The 15875-nt window shown below is 45.4% G+C and overlaps 1 protein-coding gene across 2 annotated transcripts in view; it reads left to right on the forward strand.

Annotated features, from left to right (window-relative positions):
• The window catches only part of SLC22A23 (solute carrier family 22 member 23), a 195883-nt gene that overhangs the window by 127832 nt on the left and 52176 nt on the right, over window positions 1-15875 (forward strand). For both annotated transcript variants that reach the window (XM_019668498.1, XM_019668499.1), the window contains exon 4: window positions 4512-4680. In XM_019668498.1, coding sequence (XP_019524043.1) covers window positions 4512-4680 — 169 coding nt within the window. The remainder of the gene's footprint in view (window positions 1-4511; window positions 4681-15875) is intronic.

Raw genomic sequence — 15875 nt, forward strand, 5'->3', positions numbered from 1 at the left:
ATTGGCTTAAACGATTGTGGGGCCAGGTTAGGCAGATCTGAAATCCATGAGCCAGGCTGGCAGGAAGGGCAGCTTGGAAGCTGGGCACGGGGTACAGCTGCCGTCCACAGGCAGAATGTGTTCATCTTCCTCAAGGAAGCCTCAGACTCTCTTTTTAAGGCCTTGCAACTGATTAGGCCAGGCCCACCTAGGTTATCCAGGATAGTCTACCTTACTTAAAATTAACTGACTATGGACTTCAATTATAGCTATAAAATACCTTGACAGCAACACCTAAATTTCTGTTGATTTAATGCCTGAGAACTGTAGCCTAGCAGCGTTGACACTGCAAACTGAAGCCCACTCCCTCCTTTCAAGGAGTGAGTATTGGGCCCACTAATGACCTCTAGGCGTCAGTGCCTCACTTCCCTCTGGTCTTCCTCCCCTGTCACCTGAAGTGACTGATCTGGGCAGCACTACTTTCTCTTCCTCCAAGAAATTAGTAAGAATCTGAAATCTTCTGAAAAGCAAATCTTCCCAAAGTTACAGCCCCCTAAAAGATCTCCAAGCCCAATACCACATTTCCAACAGAATCTGCAGAGGGGCCTTGGGGCTACTCCTGCACCCTACATGCTCAGACTGTTGTGGTCTTGATCCTTATTTTTTTTTAACAGGCCAGATGTCTCAATTAAATCTTAATCGTGTGCTATTTAATTCTCATAGCCTTCAGTAATGTCTCTGCTTATCGACAAAGTGTATCATGCTTATAAGAATAGTTTTTAAGCCTTCTCCATTAAGGTGTTAAGGGAAAGGTAATTTTAACAATGGAAATTTTTGTGGTGGTTTTCTTGGATTCACTTAGTTCTGTTTTTTCATTGATGAATTGTTTCTAGGTCTAAGAGAATCTCCATGAAATAATATGAGAAAAGAGTGTACACTGTCATTGTAGGCTACTTCTCTTTTTCAGTCTTTTTAGAACAGACCTCAGTCCTACCCTGAAATTCGCCAGATCAGATGAATAATAAAGAGGTCAAGTGAGATAAAAAAGTGACTTGCCAATAATTATGTTATTATATATTGCAATGATGCATAATATTATTACCTATAAAAGCTAACATATAGCACTTACTGTATTCAGGCACTCTAAGCTTGTTGAATGCTTACAACAGCCCTTTTTCAGATGACTAAACTGAGGCACAGAACTCCTAGGTGACTGAAGCAAGATCACAAGCATATAAGTGCTAGGAACAGGATTTAAATCCAGACCATTTGGCTAGCACTGTGTGCTAGACACTTGAGATATTTTTATGTTTGAATCTATGATACCTCACCTAAGATGATAATTTTTTGTGACCATTAATTGTTTTACATAATGGTAGGGGGTGCTGCCCATAATTAAAAATCTACTAAGATGACTTGAGGTTGACCCCATTGGCAAAGAAAGTGGCTCTAACAAACGTTGGGACACGGTATATAGCCTGGACCTTCCACAGGGGCTGCTGACCAGCTGGCAGCTCAGAGCTGTGGACACCTGCCTGTGGATAACCTATCCTACACAACCCAGGTCCTTAGCGGGTGGCTGGGGACACCCTTCCCTGCTGGTGGCCGGCTTCGCCGCCTTTCAGGATGAAGGCCAGTGGCCCTGGCCAGGTGGCTCCAAGCATCTCCAAACTGTGTGAGGCATTAGCCCAACTGCTCCTGTTTGCAGAGCTGGGAGCAGGCCCTTCCTGGGCAGAAAGGATGCAGTCCCCATCCCCTCCTGCTGGATATGGGGACGTAATTTTGTGTTCTGACATATTTCTTCCTCTCTTCCACTTCAGAAAAACTGATTTTTCATCATCCAAAAAGAACATGTGATTAATGGCAAGCTTAAAGTGCCTGCAGTTCTGTGATAATTGCCTTTTTAAAAAAAAAAATCTTTATAGCTACCTTCAGAACGTAGTTGATTTCAGTCAGTTTGAAATAAATTTCTGATGAGTCAAGGCAAAAGGTCATTATCAGCAAGTGTCATACCTGTGTCCTTTCATCAGGTCGCTGTGTTTTTCCATTGCCCCAGCAGGAATGTTGAAACACCATAAAGCTGCTGGAGTACTCTACATTTTCCTACCTCATGAAATAAGTAAAATCTCCGCTGGGATTCCTAGCAAAGCAAAAGGAGTGGAGAGGTCAGGAAATGATTTTATTTATTCAGCTCTCATAGATATGTGTCTGGGAGGCAAAAACATTGTTCCTGCTTTGGGTGATGCTTTTGGTTTGGGGGAAATATAGTTAGCCAGTGCTTCTCAGCAAGTCATCTGGGGACCTTGTTAAAATTCAGGTTCTGATTCTGTAGATCTGGGTGAGGCCTGAGCTCTGCATCTTTAACGAGTCCCAGGTGAGACGGATGCTTCAGGTCCAAGTTGCAAGGAGTTAGAGGCTCTCTCAGACCACTTAAAGCACGGAGCAAGAGCAGCCCGCAGAGGATAAACTACAACAATGGAATCGTTGCCACATCGACAGGAATGCTAATATGTACAAGTCACAGCATCTCATTTGCAGCCAGGAGAGAGTGAGAAGTCAGACTGGAATCATTTGCCCACAGCGATGATTTTCCATCCGCAAACCTGGACCCCACCCCCTTCGGAAAGTCACCTCCTGATCCTGGTGTGATGGCATATAATGTAGATTAGTGTATGGGATTAGATGTCCCCAAGGGGGTCTGTGGGGAAAGAGCTGTAGTTGCAGTTATTTTCATACTTACTGTATCACAAAATTAAAGAGAAAGGCATTGACAAGAAGAACTGCAAGCTATGGGCAGCGCCTGTTGTGGCATCAAACCCGTTGGCCTGAAGCATGATGCTACTTTGACATTATCTCTCTGACTTTGTTTAAAGGTTACCCGAGTGGCCAAGTGCTAAATTTTCTCATGTGGTACTAGCCTGTGCCAAGCCGTAGACACTGAACTTACCCCTCCTAATGCCGATGCCTGGTTTCCATAGCAGCAAATCGACTGCGTGCTTAACCTACAACTGGTAGTCTTTTCTGAAAAGACCCTGGTCTCTTTATTATTTCTAAGAGCCTCAGTGCCAGACCTGGGGTGAATCCCGGAGCCCTGCTGAGAAGTAATCTTTTAAGTGAACTTGGCCTGTGCATTGAGAGGAACAACATCACCATCAATAGCCAAGAGAGGGCTGTTCAATCCTGTTTTCTTATTTAAATGGCAACCATTCTTTATAAGCTATATTCAGTGAGGCCAGATTTGTCTGTCACTCATTGATAGCTAGGATGATGATCTGTTTCTTTGTGGCAGAGCAGAATTGGAAATCCTGATGACTTTAGTATTTTTTTCTACAGATGAGCTGGTGTACGTATTGGCCCTTGTTAGGGTTGATTCTATCCTTGTAGCCAAGTGTAGTTTGTCTCTTCTCCCCTCTAATCTGCTCCACTTCTTACTGCCTTTCAACCTCCTGCCTCTGCTCTGGTCTCTAGACAATAAACAAATTTACATGCTCTATAGGAGAAAAAATATATAAAACCCAGCTGTCTTTTCTAGTATTAAGGATCTTCATTATAGGAGTTCATGTTGTAGATCTGTACTGGTTGTCACTTGGGTGCTACAGTTTAAGGTTTTGTGACCATCTTCTTTACTCAAGGTCAAATTAAGAGCATAGATTCTTACAAACAGGAGGGACACCTTCTCCTGAATGGTGTCCTTCCATTCAGAAGACATTTAGTAGAAAGCAGACACTGGTTTTGTTTTGGAGCTATGAAGATGAATCAGACATATCCCTGCTGGAGGAGCTATCTACCTAATAGGCACAGAGAAAGTGACACATGACATACCCATGTCACAGTGGACAGGAGAATTCCAGTATGGAGAAGCTTCCGGTGAGATCATTAGAACATGATCCGAGTCTGCTTTATTGTTTGGGTTTGTCTTGTTCATATAGATAAGCTGCAATGCGACTCAGTCTGTCTCGGTGTCACCATGTGAGTAGGTTGCCTGGAACTCAGTCCCAAGGAGCACTGGAGTCGGGACTGGAAGGGATGGTGCAGGTGGGTGGGGGTAAGCAGATGGATGTTCCTGGTGCTCTGAGCAGAGGTTGAGAGGGTCCCTAGTACAGCATCATAGACAGAAGGATTGGCATCAGGTGGACAAGAGAGGGGATCCACCCTGCAGGAAGCTCAGTGGCATCCAGAGTGCAGAGGATGTAGGAACAACATGTGATGTAAATACTCTATCCCCATACAAAGCAGCATTTCCTAGTTTCTGGACTAGACAACTCTGAATTACAACATACTTTTGCCACCCACTTGTTCTGTGACCTTGAGCAATGATCTCACTCCCTTCCCAATCTGCTGCAGCTCATCTAACTGTAAAAACGAGGATCTCAACATTGACATATCATATAGGGCTCTTGTGGTAACCAGCAAATGAAAACGATTTTACAGGTCTTGGTTGGTTGGAAGGTACACTGACCCTGGTGCACCCGTGGCTTCCCCATGCCATGGGGCAGGATGCTCATGTCTCTCTTGTCCCTTCTGTATTCCAGGAATAGAGCTGTGCCCCCCTGGAAAACGGTTCATGATCACGATGGTGGCGAGCTTCGTGGCCATGGCGGGGCAATTCCTCATGCCCGGGCTGGCCGCCCTGTGCCGGGACTGGCAGGTCCTGCAGGCCCTCATCATCTGCCCCTTCCTGCTCATGCTGCTCTATTGGTCGTGAGTATCCTCCCCGAAGGCTCTGCCACCTGATGCATCTGCTAGCGCTTTCTGAAGGCTGCGTCCCGCCACCACCAGGGAGGAGATAGGTGAAGCATAGGACTTAGGCCCCACTCTGCCCAAACGTCCTGCTAGTTTCCGCGTGTGTTTTCTGAGGGAATGTTCCTTTTATTTTTTTTTTTAATTTCGTTTTTTAAGTGTCATGTCTTGGGAAATGTGCAAACATACACAAAGTGTATGGAAGAGTGGCATGAGGCCCTAGGTGCCCTTCACCAGCTCCAGTAATCTGCCCTCCATCAGTCTGGTTTGACACCTGCTAGCTGGGTTATTTTGATGTGATCTTCATGAATAGATTTGCAAAGGGAGGATCCTTGTGTTGGGAGGGGACAATAGGGAGATATTCCAGGAGTGACTTAGAAAAGTCCCCTTATCACCTGTAGATGAGGGATGGGCAGACTCTAGCCCCAGGGCCCACTACACTGGCCGAGTAGCGGCAGCAGGGGCTATGTGGCCTACAAAGCCGAAAATATTTATCTCTTTGCTCTCTATTTTCTGTAAGTACTTAATATTTACAGAAAAAAAGTTTGTCCACCCCTGCTCTAGACAAGTTCAACAGGACTTTTAAGGCTATATGTGACTTTTAGTTTTTGGCTTGTTAACTTCAGGGGGGAAAAAAAACAGCTAAGCACACTTAGTCTGGGGGTATGATCTGGGCAACTAGATGTTTTAAAACAACCAGGGGATTCATATGTAGCCAAGATTGAAAACCACCAGACTGAAATCAGGCTGCTTCCTATAGTTCTTTCCCACTTTTAGTTTGATACATAGGTTCAACCATCTGATATAATGCTCTCCATCAATTGTTTCTTAATGATTTTAGCAGCCATTGATGATCATGAGAAGTTGCAAAATGGTGATTTTCTAATTCTGTTGTTCTTTCTGCCTTTATCAGTGATGATGAAAGAACTTTTTCTTACCAATTTTTTAGTTACCGTGAAATATAGTCTGTATAGGAATGGCTGTGTGGACAATTACTTCTTTCCTTTAATTTACCACTTTTTACAATAATGAATAATAAGCTAGTGTCATAGTAAGTTTCAGAGGCAATCAATGACATGCTTATTTAGCAGTTATTATGAACCCATGAGTTTTTATATTTTATGTGTTTCCATCCATTGTAGTTATAATTATATTCAAATTGTTTCATATTTGGGCAGTGAGTGCCCCCTTTAATATGCCTCCTGTGTCATTTTGAATACTGGAATCAAATGAATCCAGTATTTCTTTGATAATTTTCTTACCTCTAGGCCCCCCAAATGTACCAGCCCATGTTGTATATTTTCTGTCTCATACCTGGAATTAGTCATTTCTTAGATAGAGAGATGTTTAAAAGAAAAATAAGTGTTCTACCCTTTTTATAAATATCTCTTAAATTCCCCTTCCCTCACATTCCCTCTCTATGCCAACACCCTTTTCCCCCAAGGAAGTACAATCGACACAAGTTCAAGATACTGTCATGTAGATTATACATACTGTACTGTATTTCTATTATTTAGTCACTAACAAAAACCAAATGTCTGGCAAGAAGCCAGTCATTTGTGTCTCAGCTGGGTTCACTGGAGCAGAGAGGGTATTCATGGGGCTTGCTTTTCTAAGGTGCCAGGGAGGGAAAGAAAGCACCCACCTTTAACTTAGTCATGCTGGCTTTCACCATTACACAGGTAGTCGATCCCCCAGCAGAGAAATCGCGATGGAACGTGAGCAAGAGTGCACGTGCTCTTTCCTCAAGGGCCTGGCTCTTGCTTACTGCGCCATGAGAACCTCAGCAGCAGCGGGGAGCCAGCAATAACGGATGAGAAAAAGGCCATCCACTCGGGAGGCCCCTCATCACAGCAGCTGCCAAAACTGCGCTCTCCTCCCAGCACCTCTGCCGCCTTCTCCGGCTGAGCTGGGACATCACAGCCCCTCCCATGGAGCCCTGCATGTTTTAGGACATCCCGTTCCCTCCAGCAAGGTCTTAACAGGCAAGGAATGAAATCGCTTCCCCAGAGCAGGACAGAGTGGGCGGCTCTTCCACTTAGCATCCAGGGAAACCCTTCCTTTTCCTTCCCTTGCCGCATCCAGAGTTGGGCTGTGCTTGTTTTGGATTTGGGGGTATTTATTTATTTAACAAATATTTATATAGTGTTTACTCTGTGCCCGGTGCAAAATGCAAGCGCTAGACAAAGAGTAGATCACTCAGTCTTCGTATTTCATCTCCCCATTGTACAGATGAGAAAAGCGAGGTCACCCAGCTTGCCCTGAAACCCAGGCCCACTCTTACCACATGCCGTGCTGCCTCCCGCCTTCCCTCAGCTTCCGGCTCTTGTCCCTAGCCACTAGGACACTAGAGGAGCCCTGTAGCCCTAGAGGACCCTTTGTGCCTTCCGGCACCCTCCCACTCACCTCCTCTCGCTTTATGGCCTCCACAGCACCCAAGAGCACCCGTGCTGTCTGTCGGCCCCGGGGGGGACTGGAACCTGGAGGGAGGGCACAGCCTCTTGGAGATTCACACTCCCGTAAGGGCAGACAGGATTGTCTCATCACCTCCAGGCTATGGGTCTCAGCCCAGGCTCTGCTCCCACCTGTCCCAGGTAGGAGGACACCTGATAGGGAGAAAGGGCAGAGAAGGGTTTCCTGGAGCAGGTCTGGGAGCCTGGCCTGTGTGGGAAAGGACTGGGGGGTTATTTGTCTTATTTTTTTATTTAAATTTTAAAAATAAATCAGGGTTTAATGACAGACAAGGTAAGATGTTCATTTATTTAAACACGTTGTGAAACCTAAGGAGAAAAAATTCTTTGAAACACACAATTGTAAAAACAACTTTATGGTGAAAAGGGCATCCAGGGAACTTTGATTAGTGAAGTGTGTGTGTGGACAGACAGATGGACAGGTGTCCTGAGGCACTGATACCGTGTAGTTGCAGCGCTGGCACCTCAGTCTGGGGTAGACCTGCTCTACTCATATGTGTTCACTTCTATGATCATTGTCATTATTATTTTTATTTATGTCCTTATTTAAGGTGCTTGGCACATGTCTGGCCTACAGTAAGTGCTCACTAAATATTAGGTACCGTTATTACTATTATTACATCACCTCTTAACATGTGTGGAAGCCTGGGTGTAATGAGGACAGGTGAAGGAAGTCGGTAGTGAGACGTGTATTATTGCACCTTTGCCTACCAGCCTTGAAAGGCTCCATAAGAATCGTTGGCTTTTAAAGGCTACTGGGGTACCTCCTGTTTTTTATCACCTTCTTACTTACCATTAAGAAGGAAGTTCTTCACTCCTGAAGGCTCTGTTGTTTGACAGGATGAACTGGGCTGCTGGAGGGAGGCAGTGAGCGGCAGCACCAACCAGCAGGACCAGCTGTTGGTGACAAAATATTGAAAGCCACTCGCTTTCCTTTAATGAGCAAGTATTTATTGTTTGCACCCAGGGTGCCCAGTAGTGTACTTGGTACTTTGGAGTAACTCTAAGAGTGGTGCATTAACAAGGACCATAAACCAAACTGTTTGGCATGAGGTCACCGAGCCACAGGGTCTTGGGTTAGAAGCAGTAACCGCAAAGGGGTGGAGAGTAGCTGAAGAGATCTTCTGGTCCCGCTGGTGGACTAGACTGACAGGGACCCTCCAAACACACATAGAGATGCTGGATAAGATATTACATTAGCCAAATATATATACAACGCTGAGATCCCATGCAAGAAAGGGGAATTTTTAGGGCCCAGACCAAGGAGAGCATTCAAGCAGGAGTGGACACAGAGGCAGCCCGCAGGACGTCTAAAACAGAAAGAGGCCCAAGGAGCTTGGAATTGAACACCTGCACGGGAGTCTGGAGCTGAGATCTCAGGCCCCTTATGCACTAGAATTGAACCCCTTGGATGAAGCCGGAAGTTAGAACTGTCAGTGATAACAGGTCTAGAAAATCTTTGCCCTCCACAGGGACTCAACTCTAAAGTTGGCTGACTGACAGCCTTGGACTATGGGTGGAAAAGGTTCACCCTTAAGACATTGGAGGCTTGAAGTCTGCACCACACTTGGCTGTTTGTTCCAAATTCCAACCATTCTCTAAGGCTGAGAAATTAATGTATGAACCAGGGAGTTCCTTAGGTCCTCAGGGTAAAAAATGAAACCTCCTATGGGGAAACACTGGGGTCAGGCCCTCGAGACATGGAAGAAAATTCTTGCCAAGGATGAGCTCACAGGCAGAATTCACAGAGCCCATGCGGATCTATTATGAGGGCCAAAAGCTATAAACTAAGGAGTATGCATCTCAGGAACTCTAGAAAATAGAGCAATCTGAAAGAAAAGTTAATTCAACTAATTTATTAAATAGTAACCACTACCCCATGACAAATGTTATTCTGGATACTAAGTATTCTAGATACTGCACAGAGATATGAGCAAATCTCCACTCACTTGAAACATACCTTGCAGTAGGGTATGTCGGGTGGGAGGGAGCCCACTGACCATAAACCCATAAGCAAGCAAATAGCATGCTTTCAAGTAACCAGCACTAGGAAGAAAATGAAATACAGCAACAGGATAGAAAGGAACTGTAGGTTGGTCAGGAAAGGCCTCTGAAAAAGTGACATTCCAGCTGCAACCTAAATGATCAGAAAGAATTCACACAAAGTTCTGGGCAGAAACGTGTTCCAGTCCAATGGGAACTGTTTTTACTGGCTCTCACTTGGTTTTTTCTGGAAAAGGAAGAAGAAGGCCAGTGTGGCTGGAACATGAGGGACAAAGTGAGGGTAAAAGACTAGCTTAGTCACAGGTGGGTCAGCCCCACATGGGGCCTGGAGGCTGATAGGCTTATTCTAAAAGCCGTGAAGACACATTGAAGGTTTACACAGGACAGGAAATGCTCTGGTCCTTGCTCTGAGAAGATCTCACTGTTTGCTGTGTGGCTAATGGTTGTTGGACGGGGGCGAGTTGGGGCAGAGGGCGACTGGCTGCCACACTGGTCTGTGAGAGGTGGTGTGGTGCCTGCACTATGCGGTGGACAGGGTGGTCACCTGAAGGAGTCTGATCTGAGGTATGTGTATCTAAAAGTGGCCCCAGTAAGACTTGCCAGTGGATATCCTGTGGCACATGAGGGTAAGAGACAGCAATGACTCGGATTTGGGCTGTGTCCTGAGATGGGGGGACGGGAGCTCCCTGACACGTGGGGACCCATTAGGGAATGGAGCATGAAGAGTTGGAAGGGTGACAGAAATGAGATCACTAGCTAAGGGAGAGCTTTGAAAAGTGAGGTTTTTGATCTTGAGGACAATGGGGAGCCACTGTGCAGATCTCAGATACTTGATTGAAACCACAGCCTGATTTAAATTGTAGGGTGTGTTATTATCCAGGTGTGGTGAGGCCAACAGAGCAGGAGACAACAGCCATTGAGAAGATAGTCTGTTTCCAAGAGGAGGGAGCCCCCCACGTGGGGCGGGGACCACACAGGAAGCACTGGGGTCACTCAGGAGGTGGAGGGAGGGAAAGTGTGGGCAAGAGCTTTTATTGTGGCTTCCTCCAGGAAGGAACAGGTGAGGCAGGGTGAGCAGGCTTAGGATTGGACAGGTTGAATAATTTCAGTGGGCTCTGGAGCAAAGGGCTGTCCCTAGTTGTCTGGTACCTGGGGGTGTGATTGTGTCAGGGAAATAGTGGCCACAGTGTGAGAGCCCCACAGAGGAGGTGGTGGGGGTGTGGGCTCTGGATCCGTTGGTTTGCATCTGAAAGATGTGCTAGCAGGCTAGTTTTTGCTATCTCTAGGAATTGGCTGACCCTGGGAGAGGCAGTCCTCCCTCCCGGAGACATCAGAAAATACAGGAAATAAAAAGGCATAATTAATATGTAGCCCTACAGCAGCTACAGGATTACAGAATGCTCTGGAGTGAAGTGAATCTGGGGCTGGAGAGGCCAGCCAGAATGAGGTGGCAGAAGAAGAGGTTGGAGGCAGCTGAGGAATGGACAGGGCTTGAAAGGGGGTGTAGTGAGTACAGGTGGATTCTGGCGATGGGGAGGATGCGATGTCCCAGCAAGCAGAGCCAAAATGGGAGGTTGACGTCACTGCACGAGCTACCTGGGGATGCTTCTAACTTCTGGGTCCAGGCACAACCAGCTGTTTCCCTATGGGCTTCAGAAGCTGAGTGGCCCAAGAGAACGGAAGGATGTGCTTCTTGGATGTTGGTACTCCAGCATGCTTCTCAGGGTCAAATTTAGGCACACTGTCATGGAGCATTGAACAGAAGAAAAGAGGGTACTTGTGAATATTTTTAACCTGAATGTAAGTGCCATCAGAGGTAGTGGGTAATTCCACTAATGGGTGCCAGTGTCTGAGACTCATGCAGCCTTTGAACCTCGGGACACTGGAGCCAGATAGAAATGCACTTTTGGTCCTTTGGCTTGGGAATTTATTATCACTTAAGAAAGGGCAACAGGAGTGCTAATCTAGAAGGAAGTCATACTGACCAATCCTTTTTCCGGAATAAATGTGGAATTCTTCCAGGGGCACAGAAAACAAATGAGGGAGGGAAAAGATTCAAGATCCAAAATACAAGAGGAAGGGAGCATTTAAGAGGAACTGCTTGGATGTGCCGGGAAGTGGCAGGTGATGCCAGAATGGAAGAAGGGCTGGTTGGAAGCATCCTTCTGATTATACAGATTGTACAAAAGATGCCCGCTCCAGGTGGCTACAGCCTGCTTCAGGACAAATGGCTTGGTGACAGCGCCTCCCTTGTCTAGGAGCCCTTGTGTAAGACACAGCCTGGGTCCTTGCATTTGGGGGCCAGGTTTGTATTGTTAGAACAAATAAGAAAACTGCAGGGTGGACAATCAGGAAGGCAATCCATGGAGCAGGTGACATCAGGTTTTCTGGGTGCAGCTCACTGTTGAAGAATGACACAGGAACGAGAAGGCTTGTGGAAAAGGCTGCCCACATGGTATCTAAAGTGATTTGGAGGGGAAAATGGGAAGTAGGAATTCCAAGAGATGATGAAGATATTAGTGCCGCTTTCCCAAAATGTTGGTGCATGCCATCACCATGTCCTAAAATGTAAATTAAGGGAGCTGAATACACATGATTATTTGTAAAAAAACAAGTATATGCACATCTGCTGTGGACCCGGCTAGGGGACAGTTGTGATGCCCATTCAATAAGATCCTCAAAGAGGGCTCTCAGTGCAACATGAGAGCATCCACCCTTCTTCAAGCAGTGGTTGCTGGGTGTGTGTGTTTGGGGGGTCATTGTACACATGGCAGACACTGCCCTGCCTCTTGGAGCAGCTCAGCAAGGCAGCAGACGCACTGTAACGATTGCTGATTTGAGCATGTCTTAAAATGTTAGGGACATGCTTTTCCTGAGATCAGCTGCAATTCTCTATATGGGAGGCTGTATTAACCATAATACTCATGGATTAGGTAGCAACAGGGGGTTGGCGGAGGGGAAACCAGGGCATCAGAAGCTTTACCAAAACACTCAGAAGTGTGGGAAAGTCATTAGAACCTGGTTTTTGGGTGTCAGTGGCTCTTAAAGCACACAGCATCATCCTCACAACCTGGGAACTTGATAGAAACACAAATGATCGGACCCACCTCAGGCCAGCTGTGTCAGAATGTCGGGGTGGGGATGGGAGGTCTGTGGTTTAAGAAGCCCTCCAGGGGATGCTCATGAGCTCTCAAGTTCAAGAAATGCTGTTGTATGCTGCGCTAAACATCATAGAAGAAAATGCCAGACATCTTGCTTATGGAAAAGGGACCTGTACACTTTGAAGAAAGATGTTGTTAAGGAGGCATAAAAGGAGATAGAGTCAGCTGTGGAGAACACACACTTCTGGTAAGAAGAGGTTTCTCTGTTCTGTAGGGAAATGAAACAGATGGCCATCCTTGAAGGTCGAGGAGATAACATGCAGGACCCAGGCCAGTTCCACTTCAGAGAGCAAAGCTGTCTTGATCGTCCTAGACAGTAGAAGTCATAGAAATTCCTAGAACTGATGAAAGAAGCCAAAAAAATCTCGGCACTGGGTCTAACCATTTTATCTGCTCTACGAGAACACAAACATATATGCATGTACGTTTTGGAGTCTTAAATTATGGCTCGTGATGAGGTTAACGGAAGGGAAAGGTTCCTCCCACCTTGCTAACCTGTCCTCTGCACAGCAGCAAGGGGATGCCTTTCCAGAAGTTTTTGCTCTCAAACGTGCCCCTCCGCCCCTGCAGGGGAGCGCTGGGTACAGCTGCTTTCACACCCCCAGGACTTTTAACCAAGCACCTAGCTAGGAAAGATCTCATCACGGACTTGCCTAACATGTATGTTTTGCATGAACTGCCTCAAGAATGAACAACAGATATGTTCAAGATGCGTGAAGATGGTGAATTATTAACCGCACTTTGTTCCGTTGGAATTTCATTCTGACAAGAGAAAAGGGCTGTTGGCAGCCAACATGATCATTGAAAGCATCTGGAAAAGCATTAAGAAGAAGATAACAAACCACATGGGAAATAACAAGGAAGTCAGAGAAAGACCAAGCTGCACTGTGTAACTAGTATCAATTCCCCTAGTAAAAGATAACCTTGAAACAGAGGAAATTAGAGTGTGCTGTCATAAGGAACTCACTGCGTGGAGGAGTAAAACAATACCCTTAGAAAAAAGATGTATGCTAAAAGGAATGTTAATGTGTAACAATTTCAGGAAAAAAACCATTGTAAAACATTTAAATGGCCTCAGGTTAGATAAATATCCAGAAAAATAATAATAATTTGCTAACAATTCCAATATGTAAATGGTCCTAAATATCACTGGCTCTTTTAAATATCATCAGAAATACTTTGGCCAGAATAATACTGATTTTTAACATTTCTTGAGGGTTTGCTCTGTCAGGCACTGCTAAACACTTTCTCTAACTGAACCCTTTAAATCCTCCCATGGACCCTCTGGAGCCAGTACTAGGACGGCTGTCAGTACGAATGGAGAAAAGCACAGAGAGATTGCTCACCAGCCCAGAGCTGGTACGTGAGGCCAAGGCCTGAAAGCCAGCAGGCAACTCCAGAGCCAGACGAGGACCACCAGCCTGTCAACTTAGGTCACACATGCCATGGTGCTGCCAGGCCCCCGAGACAGATCCAAAATGCTGGGTGGAGAGGGAGACCTGGGTCTCCAAGAGCATTATGTGCCGCACAAAGCTAAGTTTCCCACCCAGGAAGAATTTTCTAGTTCCTGTTTTTTATTTAGTATATTGTTTAACATTTACAAAACATTTCTTAAAATAGTTGGGATATCACTATCTTCCCTAATCGGGGCTCCACAAAAATTTAAGTGGATGAATTAATTTTGCTCTTGTCATTGTTGAAATGATTTTATAAGAGCCTTCAAAATTTCATATGTATATGTACACACATAAAGTGTGTGTGTACATATACATATGTATGTATGTGTATATGTGTTGTGTGTGTATGTGTGTGTATTCCAGCAGTTATCAGCCTTTTTGCCTTTTTTTCTTACTTACACACACTTGAGGGACACAGCATCTTCCTCCATCAAAAAAAGTTTTATTTCAAAAAGGGGGTCAAAATAGCACATAATTCAAACTCTGTTACAGGTAAAATAGGGGCCTTGGCGTTCCCTGCATACCAGGAGGGAATCGGAATTCAATTATACCAACGGTTAAGTCACACAGGAAATTGTTTGCCTCAAAGGAAAGTGGAAGATGTGAATCATAAAAAGCATATAGTCTCAAGGATCTTGAATAAATCTGCAATAATTATTTTTATAGGTTATCAGATAGTTAATTTTGGGAGACTTGTACAAAACTTAAAGCAAATAAAAAATATAGTCAAATTCAATTTGTCTAAAAATTATCTAGATGGAGCAGTACTGACAAAGGCAAAATGTACAAATAAAAATGGTAGCCAACATTTTAGTCATAAACATTTAATGAGCAATTAAAAGTGAGATCCAAATATTCTCTAAATTGGTGCTTGGGAATTTGTTGATGGCATGGAATTTTAGGAAGCCCTCAGGCAAGAGATTATGTAAAATAATAGGAACCCCTGTGGTCAACAAGACTGCTTCCTAGTAGAATCCAGAAAGGCCTGTGAAAGTGGGACTGTGGTTGTTTAACCCCACATGCTGTGTCGGAAACTAGCTCTAAAGGCCAGCATTTCCTCTTGGTCTTCCCTGTCCCCATGTCTAGAATGAGCTCCAACATTCCAAGTCACTACCTGTCTCCCCTCCCCCTCAGGAAGCTGGGGATTGCTTAAGCCTGCTGGAGGACCACTGAGCCCTGCAGCCTCAAGAAGCTGGTGTGTGTGCATGCATGTGTTTTGTGGGTGGGAGTGGTGGAGTTGAGCTGTTGGCAGCTGGCAGAAATTGAGTAGATGGCCCTCTGGTGACAGGTGTCTAGTGATAGCTGCTAAGTGGTTGCCCCCTTTGGATGGATAAAGAGAGAGGTCGATGGGCCAGCCCCTGTCGGTTGGCCTTAGGGACTCTGACAAAACACACATCCAGTGTCACAAGATGTGGGAATACAGGACAGTAGATCAGGATGGCCTCACTCAGTCATTGGGATTTGGTACCAGGCTGTAACTTTTTCTGTAGGAGTCGAGAGAGCTGAGTATGGTAATAGCAAGAGGCCACTTTTCAGAGCCAGGTATGCTGTCAGGGTGGAACCAGCAAGGCCACCCAGGTGACAAGTCGGTGAGTATGTGGCTTGGGTGGGCTCCTTCATCTCCTGCTGAGAGGTGAAATTAGAGCCGGCAGGTCAGGAAAGGCTGGGTCCAGGGCGAGGTGGACTGGACTTCCTTGACAGGCTGCTAATACAGAGATGCTAATAAAATTCCAGTTAGAAGAGGCCGCATAAACCCTTTGTTCCTTCTGCCCACTTACCTCCTCCAGTTGTTTTTCAACATCACATTTTTTTTTATCATTTGCAAAAATGCCAAATTAATTCCCCCTACAGCAGTACATTTTGAATGTCCCATGTGCTGTATTCTTTCTGCAGCCTGATAATTGCTTACGTGGATAAACTAGTCAAAGGAGCAGATGGAGAAAGAGCACAGGAGGGAGAAATTGGGGAAAACTAACCCAGCTACAGTCACGGCTACAGAATATTTTCTGATGAATTTCTAGCATTCATCTGTTTACAACGTTCACTGAGGAACTTTTTTTTTT

This window comes from Hipposideros armiger, unplaced genomic scaffold (genome assembly GCF_001890085.2).
Source record: "Hipposideros armiger isolate ML-2016 unplaced genomic scaffold, ASM189008v1 scaffold_529, whole genome shotgun sequence".
NCBI lineage: Eukaryota > Metazoa > Chordata > Mammalia > Chiroptera > Hipposideridae > Hipposideros > Hipposideros armiger.